The following is a 26,818-nucleotide window of genomic DNA, read 5'->3' on the forward strand; positions in this document are numbered from 1 at the left end:
ATCTTAACCCCTTATACACTCAGGCAAAGCTCCGGCCTGCCTACTCCTCGCATTCCCTGGAGGCAGAAGGAGCCAAACATTGCTTCACATGGGCTGCTACATGGCTGACATTACACAAAGCTCCTTTATAGCTGCAGTTTACACAGCCCCACAACACACAGTGCAGTCCCAACCTCCATGCCACTTCCTCCTGCACTTCCTGAGCAAGCCAACACCCTCCTTCACTCTCCCCTAACACGCTTTTGCCTCGCTCTCAAAACCTGGGGGAGGGACTTCCAGCCAGTAGCATGAAGACCCACTCTTGAGCAAGTCACCAGAATAGTTATCCTCACAGGAGCTGCCAGGAGCCTTCCTAGGTCACATCGACAAACCAGCCAGCCAAGAAACATCAGCAGCAAACAACACACTCAGCCTGGGTAACAAATGCCCCGGGAATAAAACAGCCCCAAGTGAAAGGGTTAAGAGCTTTCACCAAGTTCAGGAGCGGGGCAGGGACCAGGCCGCACCCACAGGGGCGGGGCAGGGACCAGGCCGCACCCACAGGGGCGGGGCAGGGACCAGGCCGCACCCACAGGGGCGGGGCAGGGACCAGGCCGCACCCACAGGGGCGGGGCAGGGACCAGGCCGCACCCACAGGGGCGGGGCAGGGACCAGGCCGCACCCACGGGGGCGGGGCAGGGACCAGGCCGCTCCCACGGGGGCGGGGCAGGGACCAGGCCGCTCCCACGGGGGCGGGGCAGGGACCAGGCCGCTCCCACGGGGGCGGGGCAGGGACCAGGCCGCTCCCACAGGGGCGGGGCACGGACCAGGCCGCTCCCACGGGGGCGGGGCAGGGACCAGGCCGCTCCCACAGGGGCGGGGCAGGGACCAGGCCGCTCCCACAGGGGCGGGGCGGGGACCAGGCCGCTCCCACAGGGGCGGGGCAGGGACCAGGCCGCTCCCACAGGGGCGGGGCAGGGACCAGGCCGCTCCCACAGGGGCGGGGCAGGGACCAGGCCGCTCCCACAGGGGCGGGGCAGGGACCAGGCCGCTCCCACAGGGGCGGGGCAGGGACCAGGCCGCACCCACAGGGGCGGGGCAGGGACCAGGCCGCTCCCACGGGGGCGGGGCAGGGACCAGGCCGCTCCCACGGGGGCGGGGCAGGGACCAGGCCGCTCCCACGGGGGCGGGGCAGGGACCAGGCCGCTCCCACAGGGGCGGGGCAGGGACCAGGCCGCTCCCACAGGGGCGGGGCACGGACCAGGCCGCTCCCACGGGGGCGGGGCAGGGACCAGGCCGCTCCCACAGGGGCGGGGCAGGGACCAGGCCGCTCCCACAGGGGCGGGGCTGGGACCAGGCCGCTCCCACAGGGGCGGGGCAGGGACCAGGCCGCTCCCACAGGGGCGGGGCAGGGACCAGGCCGCTCCCACAGGGGCGGGGCAGGGACCAGGCCGCTCCCACAGGGGCGGGGCAGGGACCAGGCCGCTCCCACAGGGGCGGGGCAGGGACCAGGCCGCTCCCACAGGGGCGGGGCAGGGACCAGGCCGCTCCCACAGGGGCGGGGCAGGGACCAGGCCGCACCCACAGGGGCGGGGCAGGGACCAGGCCGCTCCCACGGGGGCGGGGCAGGGACCAGGCCGCTCCCACGGGGGCGGGGCAGGGACCAGGCCGCTCCCACGGGGGCGGGGCAGGGACCAGGCCGCTCCCACAGGGGCGGGGCAGGGACCAGGCCGCTCCCACAGGGGCGGGGCAGGGACCAGGCCGCTCCCACAGGGGCGGGGCAGGGACCAGGCCGCTCCCACAGGGGCGGGGCGGGGACCAGGCCGCTCCCACAGGGGCGGGGCAGGGACCAGGCCGCTCCCACAGGGGCGGGGCAGGGACCAGGCCGCTCCCACAGGGGCGGGGCAGGGACCAGGCCGCTCCCACAGGGGCGGGGCAGGGACCAGGCCGCTCCCACAGGGGCGGGGCAGGGACCAGGCCGCACCCACAGGGGCGGGGCAGGGACCAGGCCGCTCCCACGGGGGCGGGGCAGGGACCAGGCCGCTCCCACGGGGGCGGGGCAGGGACCAGGCCGCTCCCACGGGGGCGGGGCAGGGACCAGGCCGCTCCCACAGGGGCGGGGCAGGGACCAGGCCGCTCCCACAGGGGCGGGGCAGGGACCAGGCCGCTCCCACAGGGGCGGGGCAGGGACCAGGCCGCTCCCACAGGGGCGGGGCAGGGACCAGGCCGCTCCCACAGGGGCGGGGCAGGGACCAGGCCGCACCCACGGGGGCGGGGCAGGGACCAGGCCGCTCCCACGGGGGCGGGGCAGGGACCAGGCCGCTCCCACGGGGGCGGGGCAGGGACCAGGCCGCTCCCACGGGGGCGGGGCAGGGACCAGGCCGCTCCCACGGGGGCGGGGCAGGGACCAGGCCGCTCCCACGGGGGCGGGGCAGGGACCAGGCCGCACCCACGGGGGCGGGGCAGGGACCAGGCCGCTCCCACGGGGGCGGGGCAGGGACCAGGCCGCTCCCACGGGGGCGGGGCAGGGACCAGGCCGCTCCCACGGGGGCGGGGCAGGGACCAGGCCGCTCCCACGGGGGCGGGGCAGGGACCAGGCCGCTCCCACAGGGGCGGGGCAGGGACCAGGCCGCTCCCACAGGGGCGGGGCAGGGACCAGGCCGCTCCCACAGGGGCGGGGCAGGGACCAGGCCGCTCCCACGGGGGCGGGGCAGGGACCAGGCCGCTCCCACGGGGGCGGGGCAGGGACCAGGCCGCTCCCACGGGGGCGGGGCAGGGACCAGGCCGCTCCCACAGGGGCGGGGCAGGGACCAGGCCGCTCCCACAGGGGCGGGGCAGGGACCAGGCCGCTCCCACAGGGGCGGGGCAGGGACCGGGCCGCGCCCACAGGGGCGGGGCAGGGACCGGGCCGCTCCCACAGGGGCGGGGCAGGGACCAGGCCGCTCCCACAGGGGCGGGGCAGGGACCGGGCCGCTCCCACAGGGGCGGGGCAGGGACCAGGCCGCTCCCACAGGGGCGGGGCAGGGACCGGGCCGCTCCCACAGGGGCGGGGCAGGGACCGGGCCGCTCCCACAGGGGCGGGGCAGGGACCAGGCCGCTCCCACAGGGGCGGGGCAGGGACCAGGCCGCGCCCCCCCCCCCAAATACAGTGCTTGAATCGTTACCATGTCAACAACTGTAGAAATGGTTAAGATAAAAGCAAAAAATTGCAGCTGCAGGAAATCCAAAACAAAAATAAAAATAGCTGGAAAAACTCAGCAGGTCTGGCAGCATCTGCGGAGAGGAGCACAGTTAACGTTTCCAGTCCGCCTGACTCAACAGAAGTGACGAGCATCGCTTCATGGGAATCCATGGCTGGTTTTCATTCCATGGGTACAGTCAAGACTAAGAGACCGTAAAACATAGGAGCAGAAATTAGGCCATTCGGCCCATCGAGTCTGCTCCGCCATTCAATCATGGCTGATAAGATGCTCAACCCCATTCTCCCGCCTTCTCCCCGTAACCTTTGACCCCCTTACCGATCAAGAACCTATCTATCTCGGCCTTAAATACACAGTCAGCGCCCCCTCGCTCACCTCAGAATCAGAACGTCTCGGTTTATTCACCATTCCAGGGGCTTAAACAGAAAATTGAGGCCAACATCCACAATGCAGTGCCGAAGGAGCGCCGCACTGTCGGAGGGTCAGTGCTGAGGGAGTGCCGCACTGTCGGAGGGTCAGTGCTGAGGGAGTGCCGCACTGTTGGGCTGGTTGCCTGCCTCTCTCTGGAATGAGGGCAAGGAGGGGGGAGGCGGGGAGGGGGTAGGGGGAGGTGGGGGGCGCGGAGGAGGGGAGGGGGGGAGGCCGGGAGGTGGGGAGGGGGGGAGGCCAGGAGGGGGAGGCGGGGAGTGGGGAGGCGGGGGTAGGGGGGAGGCGGGGAGGCCGGGAGGGGGGTGGAGGGGAGGTGGGAGAGGGGGAGAGGGGGAGAGAGGGAGAGAGGGAGAGGGGCAGAGGGGGAGGCAGGGATGGGGGAGGCAGGAGGGAGGGGGGAGGAGGGGGAGGTGGGGGAGGGGAGCGGAGCGGGAGGGGGCAGGGGAGAGGGGGAGGCGGGGAGGGAGGAGGGGGAGGGGGAGTGAAGGCGGGGAGGGAGGGAGGGGGGAGGGGGGAGGAGAGGGAGGGGGAGGAGAGGCGGGGAGGGGGAGGGAGGAGAGGGAGGAGAGGGAGGGGGAGGGAGGAGAGGGAGGGGGAGGGAGGAGAGGGAGGGGGAGGGGAGGTGGGGAGGGGGAGGGAGGAGAGGGAGGAGAGGGAGGGGGAGGGAGGAGAGGGAGGGGGAGGGGAGGCGGGGAGGGGGAGGGAGGGGAGGGGGGAGGCGGGGAGGGGGAGGTGAGGCAGGGAGGGGGAGGGAGGAGAGGGAGGGGGAGGGGAGGCGGGGAGGGGGAGGGAGGAGAGGGAGGGGGAGGGGAGGCGGGGAGGGGGAGGGAGGAGAGGGAGGGGGAGGGGAGGCGGGGAGGGGGAGGGAGGAGAGGGAGGGGGAGGGGAGGCGGGGAGGGGGAGGGAGGAGAGGGAGGGGGAGGGGAGGCGGGGAGGGGGAGGGAGGAGAGGGAGGGGGAGGGAGGAGAGGGAGGGGGAGGGAGGAGAGGGAGGGGGAGGGGAGGCGGGGAGGGGGAGGGAGGAGAGGGAGGGGGAGGGGAGGCGGGGAGGGGGAGGGAGGAGAGGGAGGGGGAGGGGAGGCGGGGAGGGGGAGGGAGGAGAGGGAGGGGGAGGGGAGGCGGGGAGGGGGAGGGAGGAGAGGGAGGGGGAGGGAGGAGAGGGAGGGGGAGGGGAGGCGGGGAGGGGGAGGGAGGAGAGGGAGGGGGAGGGGAGGCGGGGAGGGGGAGGGAGGAGAGGGAGGGGGAGGGGAGGCGGGGAGGGGGAGGGAGGAGAGGGAGGGGGAGGGGAGGCGGGGAGGGGGAGGGAGGAGAGGGAGGGGGAGGGGAGGCGGGGAGGGGGAGGGGAGCCGGGGAGGGGGAGGGAGGAGAGGGAGAGGGAGGGGGAGGGGAGGCGGGGAGGGGGAGGGAGGAGAGGGAGGGGGAGGGGAGGCGGGGAGGGGGACAGAAGAGGAGAAAAGTGTAGGTCGGCAACAGCACATTTGAAAGTCTCTGCATCTGTTAACAGTTTTGTAACAGATGGACAGATCGTGATTACGGCAAATTATTTTTTGCTACTGAGAATGAAGTGTGAGGCTTAAAATAAATTATTTTTTCACAAAGGTTGTGGTTCAGAGAGATTAATACCCCTCCCTCTGCAATAAAATGGAAGCCTCTTGCACAATCAACATTAAAATCTGCCCCTCGTCCACAAAGACCAGTGATCCAGAGCAACCTGCAACACCCCACAATCAGGACCATGAGAATAAGAGGGAGGGAGGGAGCGAGTGTGGTGGAGGGGGAGGGAGGGAGCGAGTGTGGTGGAGGGGGAGGGAGGGAGCGAGTGTGGTGGAGGGGGAGGGAGCGAGTGTGGTGGAGGGGGAGGGAGCGAGTGTGGTGGAGGGGGAGGGAGCGAGTGTGGTGGAGGGGGAGGGAGCGAGTGTGGTGGAGGGGGAGGGAGGGAGCGAGTGTGGTGGAGGGGGAGGGAGCGAGTGTGGTGGAGGGGGAGGGAGCGAGTGTGGTGGAGGGGGAGGGAGCGAGTGTGGTGGAGGGGGAGGGAGGGAGCGAGTGTGGTGGAGGGGGAGGGAGCGAGTGTGGTGGAGGGGGAGGGAGCGAGTGTGGTGGAGGGGGAGGGAGCGAGTGTGGTGGAGGGGGAGGGAGCGAGTGTGGTGGAGGGGGAGGGAGCGAGTGTGGTGGAGGGGGAGGGAGCGAGTGTGGTGGAGGGGGAGGGAGCGAGTGTGGTGGAGGGGGAGGGAGGGAGCGAGTGTGGTGGAGGGGGAGGGAGCGAGTGTGGTGGAGGGGGAGGGAGGGAGCGAGTGTGGTGGAGGGGGAGGGAGGGAGCGAGTGTGGTGGAGGGGGAGGGAGGGAGCGAGTGTGGTGGAGGGGGAGGGAGGGAGTGTGGTGGAGGGGGAGGGAGCGAGTGTGGTGGAGGGGGAGGGAGCGAGTGTGGTGGAGGGGGAGGGAGCGAGTGTGGTGGAGGGGGAGGGAGCGAGTGTGGTGGAGGGGGAGGGAGCGAGTGTGGTGGAGGGGGAGGGAGAGAGTGTGGTGGAGGGGGAGGGAGAGAGTGTGGTGGAGGGGGAGGGAGCGAGTGTGGTGGAGGGGGAGGGAGCGAGTGTGGTGGAGGGGGAGGGAGCGAGTGTGGTGGAGGGGGAGGGAGCGAGTGTGGTGGAGGGGGAGGGAGCGAGTGTGGTGGAGGGGGAGGGAGCGAGTGTGGTGGAGGGGGAGGGAGCGAGTGTGGTGGAGGGGGAGGGAGCGAGTGTGGTGGAGGGGGAGGGAGCGAGTGTGGTGGAGGGGGAGGGAGCGAGTGTGGTGGAGGGGGAGGGAGGAGTGTGGTGGAGGGGGAGGGAGCGAGTGTGGTGGAGGGGGAGGGAGCGAGTGTGGTGGAGGGGGAGGGAGCGAGTGTGGTGGAGGGGGAGGGAGCAAGTGTGGTGGAGGGGGAGGGAGCGAGTGTGGTGGAGGGGGAGGGAGCGAGTGTGGTGGAGGGGGAGGGAGCGAGTGTGGTGGAGGGGGAGGGAGCGAGTGTGGTGGAGGGGGAGGGAGCGAGTGTGGTGGAGGGGGAGGGAGGGAGTGTGGTGGAGGGGGAGGGAGCGAGTGTGGTGGAGGGGGAGGGAGCGAGTGTGGTGGAGGGGGAGGGAGCGAGTGTGGTGGAGGGGGAGGGAGCGAGTGTGGTGGAGGGGGAGGGAGCGAGTGTGGTGGAGGGGGAGGGAGGGAGTGTGGTGGAGGGGGAGGGAGGGAGTGTGGTGGAGGGGGAGGGAGCGAGTGTGGTGGAGGGGGAGGGAGCGAGTGTGGTGGAGGGGGAGGGAGCGAGTGTGGTGGAGGGGGAGGGAGCGAGTGTGCTGGAGGGGGAGGGAGCGAGTGTGCTGGAGGGGGAGGGAGCGAGTGTGCTGGAGGGGGAGGGAGCGAGTGTGGTGGAGGGGGAGGGAGCGAGTGTGGTGGAGGGGGAGGGAGCGAGTGTGGTGGAGGGGGAGGGAGGGAGCGAGTGTGGTGGAGGGGGAGGGAGCGAGTGTGGTGGAGGGGGAGGGAGCGAGTGTGGTGGAGGGGGAGGGAGGGAGCGAGTGTGGTGGAGGGGGAGGGAGCGAGTGTGGTGGAGGGGGAGGGAGCGAGTGTGGTGGAGGGGGAGGGAGCGAGTGTGGTGGAGGGGGAGGGAGCGAGTGTGGTGGAGGGGGAGGGAGCGAGTGTGGTGGAGGGGGAGGGAGCGAGTGTGGTGGAGGGGGAGGGAGCGAGTGTGGTGGAGGGGGAGGGAGCGAGTGTGGTGGAGGGGGAGGGAGCGAGTGTGGTGGAGGGGGAGGGAGCGAGTGTGGTGGAGGGGGAGGGAGCGAGTGTGGTGGAGGGGGAGGGAGCGAGTGTGGTGGAGGGGGAGGGAGCGAGTGTGGTGGAGGGGGAGGGAGCGAGTGTGGTGGAGGGGGAGGGAGCGAGTGTGGTGGAGGGGGAGGGAGCGAGTGTGGTGGAGGGGGAGGGAGCGAGTGTGGTGGAGGGGGAGGGAGCGAGTGTGGTGGAGGGGGAGGGAGCGAGTGTGGTGGAGGGGGAGGGAGCGAGTGTGGTGGAGGGGGAGGGGGGAGGACGACGGAGGGAGCAAGGGATGGGGGCAATGTGATGGAGGGTGATGGAAGGGAGAGGGAAGGAGGTGGGAGAGGGAGGGGGCACGGTGATGGAGGGTGAGGAAGAGAGGGTGATAGAGGGGGACGGGGAGGGGTGGGAGGATGATGGAGGGAGGGAGGGTAAAGATGGTAGGGAGGGCGATGGACGGGGGTAGGGTGGGGGGGAGACAGGACGTGTTCACCGGGCCCGGGGGTGGGGGGGGAGACAGGACGTGTTCACCGGGGTGGGGGGGTGGGGGGAGACAGGACGTGTTCACCGGGGTGGGGGGGTGGGGGGAGACAGGACGTGTTCACCGGGGTGGGGGGGTGGGGGGGAGACAGGACGTGTTCACCGGGGTGGGGGGGTGGGGGGAGACAGGACGTGTTCACCGGGGTGGGGGGGTGGGGGGAGACAGGACGTGTTCACCGGGGTGGGGGGGTGGGGGGGAGACAGGACGTGTTCACCGGGCCCAGGGGGTGGGGGGGGAGACAGGACGTGTTCACCGGGGTGGGGGGAGACAGGACGTGTTCACCGGGGTGGGGGGAGACAGGACGTGTTCACCGGGCCCGGGGGTGGGGGGGGAGACAGGACGTGTTCACCGGGGTGGGGGGGTGGGGGGAGACAGGACGTGTTCACCGGGGTGGGGGGGTGGGGGGAGACAGGACGTGTTCACCGGGGTGGGGGGAGACAGGACGTGTTCACCGGGGTGGGGGGAGACAGGACGTGTTCACCGGGCCCAGGGGGTGGGGGGGGGAGACAGGACGTGTTCACCGGGGTGGGGGTGGGGGGGAGACAGGACGTGTTCACCGGGCCCAGGGGGTGGGGGGGGAGACAGGACGTGTTCACCGGGGTGGGGGGAGACAGGACGTGTTCACCGGGGTGGGGGGAGACAGGACGTGTTCACCGGGCCCGGGGGTGGGGGGGGAGACAGGACGTGTTCACCGGGCCCGGGGGGTGGGGGGGGAGACAGGACGTGTTCACCGGGCCCAGGGGGTGGGGGGGGAGACAGGACGTGTTCACCGGGGTGGGGGGAGACAGGACGTGTTCACCGGGCCCAGGGGGTGGGGGGGGGAGACAGGACGTGTTCACCGGGGTGGGGGTGGGGGGGAGACAGGACGTGTTCACCGGGCCCAGGGGGTGGGGGGGGAGACAGGACGTGTTCACCGGGGTGGGGGGAGACAGGACGTGTTCACCGGGGTGGGGGTGGGGGGGAGACAGGACGTGTTCACCGGGCCCAGGGGGTGGGGGGGGAGACAGGACGTGTTCACCGGGGTGGGGGGAGACAGGACGTGTTCACCGGGCCCAGGGGGTGGGGGGGGGAGACAGGACGTGTTCACCGGGCCCAGGGGGTGGGGGGGGAGACAGGACGTGTTCACCGGGGTGGGGGGAGACAGGACGTGTTCACCGGGGTGGGGGGAGACAGGACGTGTTCACCGGGCCCGGGGGTGGGGGGGGAGACAGGACGTGTTCACCGGGGTGGGGGTGGGGGGGAGACAGGACGTGTTCACCGGGCCCAGGGGGTGGGGGGGGAGACAGGACGTGTTCACCGGGGTGGGGGGAGACAGGACGTGTTCACCGGGCCCGGGGGTGGGGGGGGAGACAGGACGTGTTCACCGGGGTGGGGGGGTGGGGGGGAGACAGGACGTGTTCACCGGGCCCAGGGGGTGGGGGGAGACAGGACGTGTTCACCGGGCCCGGGGGTGGGGGGGGAGACAGGACGTGTTCACCGGGGTGGGGGTGGGGGGGAGACAGGACGTGTTCACCGGGGTGGGGGTGGGGGGGAGACAGGACGTGTTCACCGGGGTGGGGGGGTGGGGGGGAGACAGGACGTGTTCACCGGGGTGGGGGGAGACAGGACGTGTTCACCGGGGTGGGGGAGACAGGACGTGTTCACCGGGCCCGGGGGTGGGGGGGGAGACAGGACGTGTTCACCGGGGTGGGGGGGTGGGGGGGAGACAGGACGTGTTCACCGGGCCCAGGGGGTGGGGGGGGAAGACAGGACGTGTTCACCGGGGTGGGGGGAGACAGGACGTGTTCACCGGGGTGGGGGGAGACAGGACGTGTTCACCGGGGTGGGGGGAGACAGGACGTGTTCACCGGGGTGGGGGGGTGGGGGGGAGACAGGACGTGTTCACCGGGGTGGGGGGAGACAGGACGTGTTCACCGGGGTGGGGGGAGACAGGACGTGTTCACCGGGGTGGGGGGGTGGGGGGGGAGACAGGACGTGTTCACCGGGCCCAGGGGGTGGGGGGGGAGACAGGACGTGTTCACCGGGGTGGGGGGAGACAGGACGTGTTCACCGGGGTGGGGGGAGACAGGACGTGTTCACCGGGCCCGGGGGGGTGGGGGGAGACAGGACGTGTTCACCGGGCCCAGGGGGTGGGGGGGGAGACAGGACGTGTTCACCGGGGTGGGGGGGTGGGGGGGAGACAGGACGTGTTCACCGGGGTGGGGGGAGACAGGACGTGTTCACCGGGGTGGGGGGAGACAGGACGTGTTCACCGGGCCCGGGGGTGGGGGGGGAGACAGGACGTGTTCACCGGGCCCGGGGGGTGGGGGGGGAGACAGGACGTGTTCACCGGGGTGGGGGGGTGGGGGGGAGACAGGACGTGTTCACCGGGGTGGGGGGAGACAGGACGTGTTCACCGGGGTGGGGGGAGACAGGACGTGTTCACCGGGCCCGGGGGGGTGGGGGGAGACAGGACGTGTTCACCGGGGTGGGGGGGTGGGGGGGAGACAGGACGTGTTCACCGGGCCCGGGGGGGTGGGGGGAGACAGGACGTGTTCACCGGGGTGGGGGGAGACAGGACGTGTTCACCGGGCCCGGGGGTGGGGGGGGAGACAGGACGTGTTCACCGGGGTGGGGGGGGTGGGGGGGAGACAGGACGTGTTCACCGGGCCCAGGGGGGTGGGGGGAGACAGGACGTGTTCACCGGGCCCGGGGGTGGGGGGGGAGACAGGACGTGTTCACCGGGGTGGGGGGGTGGGGGGAGACAGGACGTGTTCACCAGGGTGGGGGGGTGGGGGGGAGACAGGAACGTGTTCACCGGGGTGGGGGGGTGGGGGGAGACAGGACGTGTTCACCGGGGTGGGGGGGTGGGGGGGAGACAGGAACGTGTTCACCGGGGTGGGGGGGGTTGTGTGTGTGTGTGTGTGTGTTCAGGGTAAAGGTTTCAGAGGACAGCTGGTGAAGGCTTGTGAAACAGCCACTAGCACCATGAGCTGTGTCACAAGATTACACGTACACGTGTGCCCACACACGTGTGCCCCACCCACACATGCGTGCCCCACCCACACACGCGCACCTCCCCACCACACACGCGCACCTCCCCACCACACACGCGCACCTCCCCACCACACACGCGCACCTCCCCACCACACACGCGCACACACAACCCCCGCCACACACACACACACACAACCCCCGCCACACACACACACACACACACAACCCCCGCCACACACACACACACACACAACCCCCGCCACACACACACACACACACACACACACACACACAACCCCCGCCACACACACACACACACACACACAACCCCCGCCACACACACACACACACACACACACACACAACCCCCGCCACACACACACACACACACACACAGACACAACCCCCGCCATACACACACACACACACACACACACACACAAAACCCCCGCCACACACACACACACACACACACACACACACACACACACACAACCCCCGCCACACACACACACACACACACAACCCCCGCCACACACACACACACACACACAACCCCCGCCACACACACACACACAACCCCCGCCACACACACACACACACACACAACCCCCGCCACACACACACACACACACACACAACCCCCGCCACACACACACACACACACACACAACCCCCGCCACACACACACACACACACACAACCCCTGCCACACACACACACACACACAACCCCCGCCACACACACACACACACACACACACACACACACACACACACACACACACACAAAACCCCCGCCACACACACACACACACACACAACCCCCGCCACACACACACACAACCCCCGCCACACACACACACAACCCCCGCCACACACACACACACACACACACACACACACACAACCCCCGCCACACACACACACACACAACCCCCGCCACACACACACACACACACACTTATCCAGTGAACAACTTGTATCTGATGCATTTCCTGTTTACTTCGCCTTCCTTCCCCTTGCTAAACTTTTGTATCAGTATTTTTGTTTAGAATGTGTGCTGCGGGCACATATTCACAAGTCAATTCAGCCTCCCTCAAAAATCACTCCACCAAGATCCTCATCTCCAGATGCGGAGAAGGAAGTCATGAATTTTATACAAAAAATAACAATGGAATGCACCTTGAAGTGGAGGTGACAGTGTACCTGGCATGACTGATGAAGCAATGCCTCGCTCTCCAACCCCTGCTGCACACAAACACTCCCATTCAGTCAGAGATTTTTATTATTTGAAGATCCCACTACGGTTTGAAAGCTGATGAACAAGTTGCGACACAGCTAGGAACACACTGCCCAGAAACCAGGAGAAAAAGGGACTTGGGTGCTCTCTGCAAGCAGAGAAATGTGATGTGGAAACACGGATAATCCTCCTTTCAGCCTGTAGCTTGCTGGGGTTAAGGAACTGCCGGAATCCTGTTCTGGTCTCCGTATTTAAGGAAAGATTTGCTTGCATTGCAACGCTCCTGGGACGAGGGACATTTTTTCTTTCAAGGGATGTGGACGTGGCTGGCAAGGCCAGCATTTGTTACCCTTCCCTAATTGCCCCTGAACTGAGTGCCTTGCTCACCCATTTGAGAGGGCAGTTAAGAGTCACCCAGGTTGCTGTGGGTCTGGAGTCATAGGCAGACCAGACCAGATAAGGACAACAGTTTTTCTTCCTTCCAGATGGGTTTTTACAACAATTGATGATAGTTTCATGGTCACCATTACTGAGACTAGCTTTCAATTCCAGATTTATTAATTGGGGTTTGAACCCGTGTCCCTCAGGATTACCAGTCCAATGACATTACCACTATGCCACTATCCCCCCCACCCCCTCAGAGGCTGAGTGAACTGGGTTTCTCTTCTCTGGAGTTTAGAAGAATAAGAGACAATCTCATTGAAAGCTACAGGATTCTGAAGGGGTTGTGACAGGGTGGACACTGGGAGATTGTTCCCGCTGCTCGGGGAGTCTCAAACACAGGGGCCCAGTCTCAGGGTAAGGGGCCGATCCTTTGCGACTGAGACCAGAGAAACTACTTCAAAGGGTTGTGAATCTTTGGAATTCTCTGCCCCAGAGGGTTGTGAATGCTCCAGCGTTGAATACATTTAAGGATGAGACACAGATAGATTTTTGGTGTCTAGGGAATTAAGGGGTATGGGGAGCGGGCAGGAAAGTGAAGTTAAAGCCCAAGATCAGCGATAATGGTGCTGAATGGTGGAGCAGGCTCAATGGGCCGTCTGATCCACTCCTGCTGCTGTTTCTTGCCTTGAGTTTTTCAGATATTAGCTGTCAATGCCGGGCAGCAGCAAGATTGGAGGCAAGCCCATAACTCCACAGCAAGCTCACTGAATTCCACTGACCTCGACGCTGATGATAAACCATTTCCAGACACACAGGTTTCAGCTAGCCCATCTTTATATCATCCTGTCAAGCGTACATTAACCGGAGCCTGTGTTTTCTGCTAAGTTCTACCTTGCTAACTTTATTTCAAGCTTTGAGTGTCACACTGCAAGTAGGAAGACAAGTCACTTCCGCCTTGATTCCAGTCCGCAGGATGAATGCTCAGCTGTGTCCCCTCCACAGCTCAATCTCTGAACAGCAGTCTAATGCTAGATGGCCGAAAATAGAATAGTCCTATTTGACCCAGGGCTTTGCTCACTTGTTTGCTCTGTTTCGCAGTTTCAAGGACACACATCAAGGACCCTATAAGGAAGCAACTGCACTCTGGGCATAAACATGGGAACACACACAAACCTCCCGGTACCAAATAAATTTCTCAAAGTTTTACACAACTCAACAGCGGATAACTGGTTCGAGGAAGATTTACAAATCTTTAAAGCAGATGAGGTTTCTGATTAACCAGAGGACACTGATTTAAGGTGAAGCAGCAACGGTGACATTTTCACAGGGCGCTTGGTTAGGATCTGGAATGGACAGCCTGAGAACGTGAGAGAGGCAGCTTCAACCATTGCTTTCAATAGGGAATTAGGCAATTACCTGTAAAGATTTGCAAGGCTACAGGGAAAAGGCAGGGATGTGCAACCAGCCGCTGAGTTGCACTGGCCGAGAACTAGCACAGACATAACGGGCTGAATGGGCTCCTTCTGTGCTGGAACCATTCAATGAGGTAATATCAAATGGGAACAAAGCTTCAGGCATTTGGCTCCAGGACAGCCCCTGAAATTGTTTATGCAAAAACATTCCTCCCTTTCAAAAACAGAAATACCTGGAAAACCTCAGCAGGTCTGACAGCATCTGCGGAGAGGAACGCAGTTAACGTTTCGAGTCCGTATGACTCTTCACCATTCCTCTCTTTCCTGTCTCAGGCGCTGACCCCCGGCTGTGTGACAACAGTCCACCTCATGCGTATCACACCCAAATCTACACAAGCTGGGAAACTAAGTACCAATGGCATTGAAGACCACCCTCACAGAACACCCACAAACATACAACCCAACAAGAGGCAAATCAGATGGGGAAAAAAGGCCTGGGTGATGGTCTCCTCCCCAGGCCAGGGTCATTAAGGCCAAGTGTAAACTTCCAACACCAGCCCCCTCCCCACCCCCACTACCCTCGCCCCAACCCGGGGCCAACCCAGTCTGCAGGCCTCTGTTCTACATCACCTGGTGAATCCATCCAGCGAACCAACCCGAGAGTTGGGATTTATAGAGCTCAGAAGGAAAATGCAAAAAGATTCAAGAGGCGATTTGGGCCACTTCTCCATTCAGAATAAACTCCATCCTCACATCCCAGCCCAAAATACTCCACACGCTTACCTCTCCAGAAAATGAAAGTGTGCTCTAGTACGTGTTAAATGTATTTATCACTAATACTAATTCATTCCTGGTCCCACTTTGCTGCAGTATTATCCTGGACCAGTGATTGCATCAGGCCAATACCAGGGTCAGGAGATTGCAGGAGTGAATACACAAGGGAAGCACTTGCAAGATATTCTCCAAAGCAGCACCTTCCAAACCCATGACCACTACCATCTAGGAGGACAAGGGCAGCAGATAGATGGGAACACCACCACCTGGAAGTTCCCCTCCAAGTCACTCACCATCCTGACTTGGAAATATATCACCGTTCCTTCACTGTCGCTGGGTCAAAATCCTGGAACTCCCTCCCTAACAGCACTGTGGGTGTACCTACACCACATGGACTGCAGCGGTTCAAGAAGGCAGCTCACCACCACCTACTTAAGGGCAATAAATGCTGGGCCAGCCAGCGAAGCCCACATCCCGTGAATGAATAAAAAAATTCAAGCATTTATGAACTATTGTAGCTGCAGATATGGAGGAAACAGGGGAAACACAACATCGATTGTTAAAAATGACGCAGGGGAAAGGCAGTCTTGTCTCAAATCTCCCCACGCTTCACTAAAACGGGGGCTCTCCAGCTAACCTGAAGCAAGTTTCCACTGGTTTCAGCCAGTATTCACAGCCTGGCCTAGCCAGGCAAGACATCCAACTGAGAGAGGAGGGGGATCACGATGGAACCTAACTCTATCTTTTCTCATATGTCTGGAATGGACATCTATCTAACACAGAGACACTGAGGTTCAGGCTGCCAAGTCAGCACAAACCAGGGAACCAAACCAGAGATCTTCCAGCTTCACCCACCAGTGGGGATAATGCCACAGAGAGGGGCACCTATTCACCTATAGCTGTAACATGCTGCTCTCCTTGCAACTTCAGTTGGCACTCTCACCTCTAAATCACAAGGTTTCGGGTTCAAGTCCCACTCGGGGCTTGAGTAGAAAGATCAAGTCTGACACTCTGATGCAGGACTGAGGGAGTGCCGCACTGTCAGAGGTACCATCTTTCAGGATGAGATGTTAAACTGAGGCCCCATCACCTGGCTCGGGTGGGTGTAAAGATCCCATGTCACATAAAGCATATGATCCAGTCATTAACACATTGCTGTGGGAGCTTGCTGTGCTCAAACTGGCTGCTGTGTTTCCTACATCACAACAGTGGCTACACATCATAATGCACTTCTTTGGCTGCAGAGTGTTTTGAGATGTCTAGTAATTGTAAAATGCACTAAATAGATGCAAGCCATTTCTTTTTTCAGTTAGCGGCTAGCGGTGTGAGAAGTCAGTATCCCAGCATCTCTCAGCCAGGCCTGGGCCAGTCATCATCATGGTGACCCAGCACAAGCATGGGGCAAACCAGCACACTGCATATCAGGTCAGACTTCTGCCTGCTTTCCCTGCACTCACCATTTTCTCCACAGTGTCATCCATGTTGACTGGCTGTCTGCACCCACTGGAGGGGTCGGGGCAGAGGAAGCCAGGGTGTTGGCGAAGGGAGCATCTAGGGATTCAGGAGCAGGCAGTGGGGGCAGGGGAGAGCCAGGATTGAGGGGTGTTGTGGGAAAGACTGTGATTTCCACCCCCCCCACCTGCACCAGACAATGGCCTGTCAACACACTAAAAGGTGCACATGAATTACTGGGGCTTGAGGTACCCAAGGCTTCCCATGGATCAGATCCCCATCAGGAATTAACACTTCAGAAGTGACACCACTGAACATTGTGGTGGATTCACAGAGACAGTAACACAATGGGGTAAGACCAACAGGAGCTGTATCCACCCCACTGTAACAGGTGGCTCTGTTCATTGGTGCTACACACTGGGCAGTAATTAAACTCAGGATATTGAGCTCCCCTTCTTAGTCCAAATAAAGTTCCACCTCATACAGTCACAAACAGAAATCGGAAATCAGCCAGGGGGAAAAAGACTAGCAAATAACTGTCTGCAGTTTAAGAGATTTTCAAGCAGAGGGCACAGATACCTGGCCCCATGCCTCCCCCTATCATCTTCACCCCCTTCTCCTGCCCCTCCCTCACCACCCCCTGTCAACACCCATCGCGTTCTCTCACCACCCCCCCATCACAATCTCTCAGCCCACCAACCCAATTTGGAGTCCATGCTTCCCTGCAGCAGATGACACTTTCAGCCCTGACTGCAGTAAAAGCTTGTACACCGAGTCCCACAGTATTCACGGTTCAGTGGCTCACTTCCAAATTGGTGTATGATGGGATGGCGAGTGGAGGTGGGGCAAAGGAAGCAAGACAGGCCTTCTTGGAGTAGGGGGGCGCGAAAACACACTGTGCGAGTGCCCTCAACACCAAGCAGCAGCCCCACCGAGGGGTAGGCATGGGACAAGGTACTTGGATCCGTAAAGCAACAATTGCTCACAGCCAGAAAATAATGAAATGGCCAAAGAGGGTGAAGGCAAAAGGCCTGGGTGATTAAAACACAAAATCACTTCCTCCTCGATATCAAGTCTCAGAGAGGCTCGGGATCTCACTGCCAAGCTTGGCAGGTTCCTCCCAAAGGTGGGTGTCAATGGAGGGAAGGCCACAGAGCACTGAACTGAGAGAGAGGCCTTCAAAACACTGTAAATAGCTTTCCAGCATTTAAGGAACCCTGGACCCTACCTTCATCTCTGTCCGCCGGTCTCTCTCACCCCTGGTGGACTTTAAGACAAGGGCTAGTTACACAACAGCAGAGTAAATGTTTACTGTTGAGGTGGAACAACCTGGAATTGCACAGCAGTTGAAAGCAGCCCCACCCCAGTTAGGCAGCGTAATCAGACAGGTAAAGTACTGGCAACTGCCCTTAAAAGGTGCGGCCCTCCTCAGAAGATTGCATGTTAACACTCTGTCTTCAGGTGCAGGAAGCACAAAAGGCCCAGAAACCAACACTGAAATTCCATTTCACCGCCAGCAAAGGGTTCAGGTTACCGGGAAATGAGTGAGGATTTCACCACATTTGTGAAAGATGAGAGGCATCAATGGGGTTTCAGTCCCAGCCACAAAAGGCTCTGAAAGGTTTGTCAATTCTCGTGGTGTCACAAGGGGTCAGGGCTGAAGCTCAGCATCGTGACAACACGCGCTCGGAGCTCTGGAGATTGTGAGCAGTGATAAGCTCAGAGAACAGTGTACACTGTGTGCTGTACATGCTATAAAGACAGTCAAGGAAGTGCCAAAAGTCCAACTTAGACCTTCCAGAGTGCTCAAACTCAGAGAAAGGATGGTATGTGTAACACACTGCCACCAAGCAGAGTCAGAGAGGCAATACAGGGGGAGCACCGCACCATCGGGGGGACAGTACAGAGGGAGCACCGCACCATCGGGGAGACAGTACAGAGGGAGCACCGCACCGTCAGAGGGACAGTACAGAGGGAGCACTGCACCGTCAGAGGGACAGTACAGAGGGAGCACTGCACCGTCAGAGGGACAGTACAGAGGGAGCTCCGCACCGTCAGAGGGACAGTACAGAGGGAGCACTGCACCGTCAGAGGGACAGTACAGAGGGAGCACCGCACCGTCAGAGGGACAGTACAGAGGGAGCTCTGCACCGTCAGAGGGACAGTACAGAGGGAGCACCGCACCGTCAGAGGGACAGTACAGAAGGAGCTCCGCACCGTCAGAGGGACAGTACAGAGGGAGCACTGCACCATCGGGGGGACAGTACAGAGGGAGCACCGCACCATCGGGGGGACAGTACAGAGGGAGCACCGCACCGTCAGAGGGACAGTACAGAGGGAGCACTGCACCGTCAGAGGGACAGTACAGAGGGAGCACTGCACCGTCAGAGGGACAGTACAGAGGGAGCACTGCACCGTCAGAGGGACAGTACAGAGGGAGCACCGCACCGTCAGAGGGACAGTACAGAGGGAGCTCCGCACCGTCAGAGGGACAGTACAGAGGGAGCACCGCACCGTCAGAGGGACAGTACAGAGGGAGCACCGCACCGTCAGAGGGACAGTACAGGGGGAGCACCGCACCGTCAGAGGGACAGTACAGAGGGAGCACCGCACCGTCAGAGGGACAGTACAGAGGGAGCACCGCACCGTCAGAGGGACAGTACAGAGGGAGCACCGCACCGTCAGAGGGACAGTACAGAGGGAGCACCGCACCGTCAGAGGGACAGTACAGAGGGAGCACCGCACCGTCAGAGGGACAGTACAGAGGGAGCACCGCACCGTCAGAGGGACAGTACAGAGGGAGCACCGCACCGTCAGAGGGACAGTACAGAGGGAGCACCGCACCGTCAGAGGGACAGTACAGAGGGAGCACCGCACCGTCAGAGGGACAGTACAGAGGGAGCACCGCACCGTCAGAGGGACAGTACAGAGGGAGCACCGTACCGTCAGAGGGACAGTACAGAGGGAGCACCGCACCATCAGAGGGACAGTACAGAGGGAGCACTGCACCGTCAGAGGGACAGTACAGAGGGAGCTCTGCACCGTCAGAGGGACAGTACAGAGGGAGCTCTGCACCGTCAGAGGGACAGTACAGAGGGAGCACCGCACCGTCAGAGGGACAGTACAGAGGGAGCACCACACCGTCAGAGGGACAGTACAGAGGGAGCACTGCACCGTCAGAGGGACAGTACAGGGGGAGCACCGCACCGTCAGAGGGACAGTACAGAGGGAGCACCGCACCATTAGAGGGACAGTACAGAGGGAGCACCGCACCGTCAGAGGGACAGTACAGAGGGAGCACCGCACCGTCAGAGGGACAGTACAGAGGGAGCACTGCACCGTCAGAGGGACAGTACAGAGGGAGCACCGCACCGTCAGAGGGACAGTACAGAGGGAGCACTGCACCGTCAGAGGGACAGTACAGAGGGAGCTCTGCACCGTCAGAGGGACAGTACAGAGGGAGCACCGCACCGTCAGAGGGACAGTACAGGGGGAGCACCGCACCATTGGGGGGGCAGTATACTGGGAGTGCTACACCAAAGGTGGAGTATTTGGGGAGTGCTGCACCAAAGAGTGAGTACAGGGCGAGTGCTACATCGTAAGGAGGGGAGGGGGAGGGTGGCTGCACCGTTGGAGAGGCCGTGCGTGGAGTGCCAAGACCTGACTTGATATGAGGTGGGCAGTGCAGGACGGGGAAGCAGCAGCACACCAGAAATTACTCCTGTAAGATGAGACATGAACCTGATGTGAAATACCTTGTATTACCAATCCTACACAATGTAGTGGGAGGAGGAGGCAGCCAAATAGACCTGCTCTGTCTGTGCTGGCTCTTTGAATGAACTAGTCCCACTCTTCTGCACTTTCCCCAAGGCCCTGTAATACTTTTTCACTTCAACTATACATCCAGTTCTCTTTAGAAAATAGGTACTGAATGCAAAATAGCAAGAGACGCTGAAGGAAAGCAAAAAGCACACTGAGGCCAGGCAGCCGATTCAGACAGCACATTACAGCACTGACCCCAGGCAACTTACCCAGGCAGCCGATTTAGACAGCACATTACAGTACTGACCCCTGGCAACTTACCCAGGCAGCCGATTCAGACAGCACATTACAGCACTGACCCCTGGCAACTTACCCAAGCAGCCAATTCAGACAGCACATTACAGTACTGACCCCTGGCAACTTACCCAGGCAGCCGATTCAGACAGCACATTACAGCACTGACCCCTGGCAACTTACCCAGGCAGCCGATTCAGACAGCACATTACAGCACTGACCCCTGGCAACTTACCCAGGGGCCTTAAGATAACAGATATTTAATACTCATGTTGATGTGCTGGGGGTTGGGGGAAAGAGATCTTCCTCTAACTTCCCCATTAAACTTTATACATATATTATATATAAAATAAATATGTATCTATTAAAGGCTTAGCCGTTTTCCAGAATTGAAGCTGAATGCTCTATCACCGACTTGTCAATGGGTGTCAATCATTGTTTATGTTTGTTGAAGGCAAGTAGCCAAACAGCCTAGTGTTCCTCAGAGCTTTGATTATCAGAGGGATAGCTATTTCTTCCAGCTTCCCTCCTCTACACTTTCATTGAACACCAGCTTCTGTCACTGGGAATGGTGCTTTGTAGCTGCCCTAACTCAGAGGCCTACTATAGATGCCCAGACGTTTGTCAACTCACCACAAAGTCAGGATGATGGTGCTGTGTGGGGTCAGGGTGACGGCCCTGTGTGGGGTCAGGGTGACGGTGCTGTGTGGGGTCAGGGTGACGGTGCTGTGTGGGGTCAGGGTGACGGTGCTGTTTGGGGTCAGGGAGATGGCGCTGTGTGGGGTCAGGGTGACGGCGCTGTGTGGGGTCAGGGTGACGGCGCTGTGTGGGGTCAGGGTGACGGTGCTGTGTGGGGTCAGGGTGACGGCCCTGTGTGGGGTCAGGGTGACGGCCCTGTGTGGGGTCAGGGTGATGGTGCTGTGTGGGGTCAGGGTGATGGCGCTGTGTGGGGTCAGGGTGATGGCGCTGTGTGGGGTCAGGGTGATGGTGCTGTGTAGGGTCAGGGTGACGGCCCTGTGTGGGGTCAGGGTGATGGTGCTGTGTGGGGTCAGGGTGATGGTGCTGTGTAGGGTCAGGGTGACGGTGCTGTGTGGGGTCAGGGTGACGGCCCTGTGTGGGGTCAGGGTGATGGTGCTGTGTGGGGTCAGGGTGATGGTGCTGTGTGGGGTCAGGGTGATGGCGCTGTGTGGGGTCAGGGTGATGATGCTGTGTGGGGTCAGGGTGATGGCGCTGTGTGGGGTCAGGGTGATGGCGCTGTGTGGGGTCAGGGTGATGGTGCTGTGTGGGGTCAGGGTGATGGTGCTGTGTGGGGTCAGGGTGATGGTGCTGTGTGGGGTCAGGGTGATGGTGCTGTGTGGGGTCAGGGTGATGGTGCTGTGTGGGGTCAGGGTGATGGCGCTGTGTGGGGTCAGGGTGATGGTGCTGTGTGGGGTCAGGGTGATGGTGCTGTGTGGGGTCAGGGTGATGGTGCTGTGTGGGGTCAGGGTGATGGCGCTGTGTGGGGTCAGGGTGATGGCGCTGTGTGGGGTCAGGGTGACAGTGCTGTGTGGGGTCAGGGTGATGGCGCTGTGTGGGGTCAGGGTGACGGCGCTGTGTGGGGTCAGGGTAATGGTGCTGTGTGGGGTCAGGGTGATGGCGCTGTGTGGGGTCAGGGTGACGGCGCTGTGTGGGGTCAGGGTGACGGCGCTGTGTGGGGTCAGGGTGACGGCGCTGTGTGGGGTCAGGGTGACGGCGCTGTGTGGGGTCAGGGTGATGGTGCTGTGTGGGGTCAGGGTGATGGTGCTGTGTGGGGTCAGGGTGATGGTGCTGTGTGGGGTCAGGGTGATGGCGCTGTGTGGGGTCAGGGTGACGGTGCTGTGTGGGGTCAGGGTGATGGTGCTGTGTGGGGTCAGGGTGACAGCGCTGTGTGGGGTCAGGGTGATGGTGCTGTGTGGGGTCAGGGTGATGGTGCTGTGTGGGGTCAGGGTGACGGCCCTGTGTGGGGTCAGGGTGATGGTGCTGTGTGGGGTCAGGGTGACGGCGCTGTGTGGGGTCAGGGTGATGGTGCTGTGTGGGGTCAGGGTGATGGTGCTGTGTGGGGTCAGGGTGACGGCCCTGTGTGGGGTCAGGGTGACGGCCCTGTGTGGGGTCAGGGTGATGGTGCTGTGTGGGGTCAGGGTGATGGCGCTGTGTGGGGTCAGGGTGACGGCGCTGTGTGGGGTCAGGGTGACGGCCCTGTGTGGGGTCAGGGTGACGGCGCTGTGTGGGGTCAGGGTGACGGTGCTGTGTGGGGTCAGGGTGATGGCGCTGTGTGGGGTCAGGGTGACGGCCCTGTGTGGGGTCAGGGTGACGGCGCTGTGTGGGGTCAGGGTGATGGCGCTGTGTGGGGTCAGGGTGATGGCGCTGTGTGGGGTCAGGGTGATGGCGCTGTGTGGGGTCAGGGTGATGGTGCTGTGTGGGGTCAGGGTGATGGTGCTGTGTGGGGTCAGGGTGATGGCGCTGTGTGGGGTCAGGGTGACGGTGCTGTGTGGGGTCAGGGTGATGGTGCTGTGTGGGGTCAGGGTGATGGTGCTGTGTGGGGTCAGGGTGACGGCCCTGTGTGGGGTCAGGGTGATGGTGCTGTGTGGGGTCAGGGTGATGGCGCTGTGTGGGGTCAGGGTGATGGCGCTGTGTGGGGTCAGGGTGATGGTGCTGTGTGGGGTCAGGGTGATGGTGCTGTGTGGGGTCAGGGTGATGGCGCTGTGTGGGGTCAGGGTGACGGTGCTGTGTGGGGTCAGGGTGATGGTGCTGTGTGGGGTCAGGGTGATGGTGCTGTGTGGGGTCAGGGTGACGGCCCTGTGTGGGGTCAGGGTGATGGTGCTGTGTGGGGTCAGGGTGACAGCGCTGTGTGGGGTCAGGGTGACGGCGCTGTGTGGGGTCAGGGTGACGGCGCTGTGTGGGGTCAGGGTGATGGCGCTGTGTGGGGTCAGGGTGATGGCGCTGTGTGGGGTCAGTGTGACGGCGCTGTGTGGGGTCAGGGTGATGGTGCTGTGTGGGGTCAGGGTGATGGTGCTGTGTGGGGTCAGGGTGATGGTGCTGTGTGGGGTTAGGGTGACGGTGCTGTGTGGGGTCAGGGTGATGGTGCTGTGTGTGGTCAGGGTGACGGTGCTGTGTGGGGTCAGGGTGACGGCGCTGTGTGGGGTCAGGGTGACGGCGCTGTGTGGGGTCAGGGTGATGGCGCTGTGTGGGGTCAGGGTGATGGTGCTGTGTGGGGTCAGGGTGACGGCCCTGTGTGGGGTCAGGGTGATGGCGCTGTGTGGGGTCAGGGTGACGGCGCTGTGTGGGGTCAGGGTGATGGTGCTGTGTGGGGTCAGGGTGACGGCGCTGTGTGGGGTCAGGGTGACGGCGCTGTGTGGGGTCAGGGTGACGGCGCTGTGTGGGGTCAGGGTGACGGCGCTGTGTGGGGTCAGGGTGACGGCGCTGTGTGGGGTCAGGGTGATGGCGCTGTGTGGGGTCAGGGTAACGGTGCTGTGTGGGGTCAGGGTGACGGCGCTGTGTGGGGTTAGGATGACGGCCCTGTGTGGGGTCAGGGTGACGGCGCTGTGTGGCGTCAGGGTGATGGTGCTGTGTGGGGTCAGGGTGATGGTGCTGTGTGGGGTCAGGGTGATGGTGCTGTGTGGGGTCAGGGTGACGGTGCTGTGTGGGGTCAGGGTGACGGTGCTGTGTGGGGTCAGGGTGACGGTGCTGTGTGGGGTCAGGGTGATGGCGCTGTGTGGGGTCAGGGTGACGGCGCTGTGTGGGGTCAGGGTGACGGTGCTGTGTGGGGTCAGGGTGACGGCGCTGTGTGGGGTCAGGGTGACGGTGCTGTGTGGGGTCAGGGTGACGGTGCTGTGTGGGGTCAGGGTGATGGTGCTGTGTGGGGTCAGGGTGATGGCGCTGTGTGGGGTCAGGATGATGGTGCTGTGTGGGGTCAGGGTGATGGTGCTGTGTGGGGTCAGGGTGACGGCGCTGTGTGGGGTCAGGATGATGGTGCTGTGTGGGGTCAGGGTGATGGCGCTGTGTGGGGTCAGGGTGATGGTGCTGTGTGGGGTCAGGGTGACGGCCCTGTGTGGGGTCAGGGTGACGGCGCTGTGTGGGGTCAGGGTGAATAGGCGGATAGGGTGCAATGTCCTCTCTGAAGGACAGGAACTCCAACAATGTAGCACTCCCACAGTGCTGCACTGAGGGGGTCAGGCTGTGCTCAAGTCCTGGTGTGGGTCCTGAACCCACAAACTCCAAACCCAGAGCTGGAAGTGCTGCAAAGAAAGACTTGCTGACTTGGATCTTTGGCCAATGAATCCAGTTGGGGCTGGCTGCATGGACGTGTCTGTTGTCTGGTGGGTGCACGATGGCCCGCTCCCAATGCAGGTGCCTTGTGGGGCTGACAGCACACCAAGGTAACCCTGCCTGATCCAACGTTAGTGACCTGGTCTTGGACTGGCCCTGTCACTGGCTGCACAAGAGATCCCAAGCAAGCTGCAACACCATCACATCAAGGCCAGCTCAGAAAAAGCCCTGTGGAGTTCTTGGTTCAGGAGAGAAGGGCACAGATATCTCCGTCAAGGTTAGCTGGGCGTCAGGTGTGGAGTGGAGATTTGCTCAGTGCCGGATATATTGGCGAGATTGAAGTTCACGTACAATACCTGGGCAAATCTGAAGCTCAGCTCAGAGCTGGAGGCAGGAGGCGAGGCGAGGCGAGAGGAGGCAGGCCAGAGGCAGCGGCAGGGGCAGGCCAGAGGGCCGAGGGGGGGCCGCAGGAGGCAGTGGGTCAGGTGGTAAGGGCTCCTTCCTTTCAGTTGCTATGTAGTGAGCCTCCTGCCACGTGAAGGTCAGTCAAGGTATCTTGCGATGCACTTTACAGCCAAATAGTTTTGAGGTAACAGGAAGGTACTAATATTCATGGAACAGACAGCAGCTTGAAGAGGGGAAGGATAAACAAAAACTGGAAGAGGATGGGAACACAAAATGCATTTGAAGATTTAACTGGATGATGACAGTAAACAAAGAACATTCAGAACTGGATGTCACCGTCACAATATAAATCCATCAGGCTGATGCTTCATTCCAGCGTCGATCCCAAAATAACCCAACCTTGGGTTAGACAGGAACAGCCACTTCTCTTCAATTGGAAACTTTGCAGATAGCTCACCGAGCTACACGGCCCAATCCTCTACTTCCAAAGCAAACACATTTTGCAAAGCTCTTCCTTGGGAACATACACAGAGGGAGCCCCCAGTGACAGGGCAGCTCACAGACACAAAATCATAGCAGCAGCCCCACACTGGCCCAGGCACGCAATCAGCCATGAGAGTAATACAACAGTTACAGTACAGGAGGCCATTCGGCCTGACTTGTCTATGCCAGTTCCCCACAAAAGCAACTCACCTAGTGCCACACCCCTGCCTTTTCCCTGTAGCTCTGCAAATCTTTCTCCAGATAATGAAAGCCATTAGTTTGAAATCAGGTCAGGAGAGATAGTTACACACAAAGAGAGTGTGAGGACAGTGCAGGAGAAATCCTCTAACAGAAATGCAGTAACTTGCCCCAGCAGCTCAGAGTATAAAGTGGGCAAATATGAAACCGTTCATTTTGGCAGGAAGAATAAAAAAGATTATTTAAATGGTGAGAGATTGAGGAGCTCTGAGATTGAGAGGGATCTGGGTGTCCTAGTGCATGAATCACAAAAGGTTAGTATAGAGGTACAGCAGGGAATTAGGAAAGCTCATAGAATGTTATCGTTTATTGTGAGGGGAATTGATTACGAAAGTAGGGAGGTTATGCTACGGTCATACAGGGCATTGGTGAGAGCACATCAGGTGTATTGTGTACAGTATTGGTCTCCCTATTTAAGGAAGGATCTAAATACATTAGTTCAGGGGAGGTTTATCAGACTCATACCAGGAATGGGTGGGTTGTTTCATGAGGAAAGGTTGGACAGGTTAGGCTTGTATCCACTGGAGTTTAGAATAGTAAGAGGCGAGTTGATTGAAACCTTTAAGATCCTGAGGGGTCTTGACAGGGTGGATGTGGAGAAGATGTTTCCTCTTGCGGAAGAATCTAGAACTAGGGTAAACTGTTTAAAAGGGGTCACTCATTTAAGACAAAAATGAGGAGAATTTCTCTCTCTCAGAGGGTTGAGAGTCTCTGGAACTCCCTTCCTGAAAAGGTGGTGGAAGCAGAGTCTTTGAATATTTTTAAGGCAGAGTTAGATAGATTTATGATTAACAAGGGGGCGAAAGGTTATCGGGGGTAGGCAGGAATGTGGGGTTGAGGTTACACTCAGATCAGCCATGATCTTATTGAATGGCGGAGCAGGCTCGAAGGGCCGAATGACCTATTCCTGCTGCGAATTCGTATGGACCATGCTTGGTGCCACATTTGGACCCCGATCTGTACTGAGTTGCCAGCTGTGGGGGGACAGTGGTCGGGAGCACTACAGTTAGATTCAGTGTCCCTGGGTTTCCCGGGTGGGGGGGGTGTCCCCATTCCTGATCTATATTCCATGACTTTCCCACTGGAAGCCCTCGACCATGCTCTCAGGTAGCATTTGTCCGAGCTGTGGATAGTCTCCACAACAGGATGTCCCACTGCCAATGCTCCCCCAAATGGTGTCAG

At 61.6% G+C, this 26,818-nt stretch overlaps 1 protein-coding gene across 11 annotated transcripts in view; it reads right to left on the reverse strand.

Moving 5' to 3' along the window:
- mark2b (MAP/microtubule affinity-regulating kinase 2b) overlaps window positions 1-26,818 on the reverse strand; it is a 370,292-nt gene that overhangs the window by 221,875 nt on the left and 121,599 nt on the right. The window contains exon 1 of one of the 11 annotated variants that reach the window (XM_041182001.1): window positions 17,379-17,507. The exons of the other annotated variants lie outside the window; for them this stretch is intronic. Coding sequence (XP_041037935.1) covers window positions 17,379-17,384 — 6 coding nt within the window. The 5' untranslated portion in view covers window positions 17,385-17,507. Of the gene's footprint in view, window positions 1-17,378; window positions 17,508-26,818 lie in introns of those variants that run through there. 11 annotated transcript variants of the gene reach the window in all.

Source organism: Carcharodon carcharias (genome assembly GCF_017639515.1).
Source record: "Carcharodon carcharias isolate sCarCar2 chromosome 37 unlocalized genomic scaffold, sCarCar2.pri SUPER_37_unloc_2, whole genome shotgun sequence".
NCBI classification, from domain to species: domain Eukaryota; kingdom Metazoa; phylum Chordata; class Chondrichthyes; order Lamniformes; family Lamnidae; genus Carcharodon; species Carcharodon carcharias.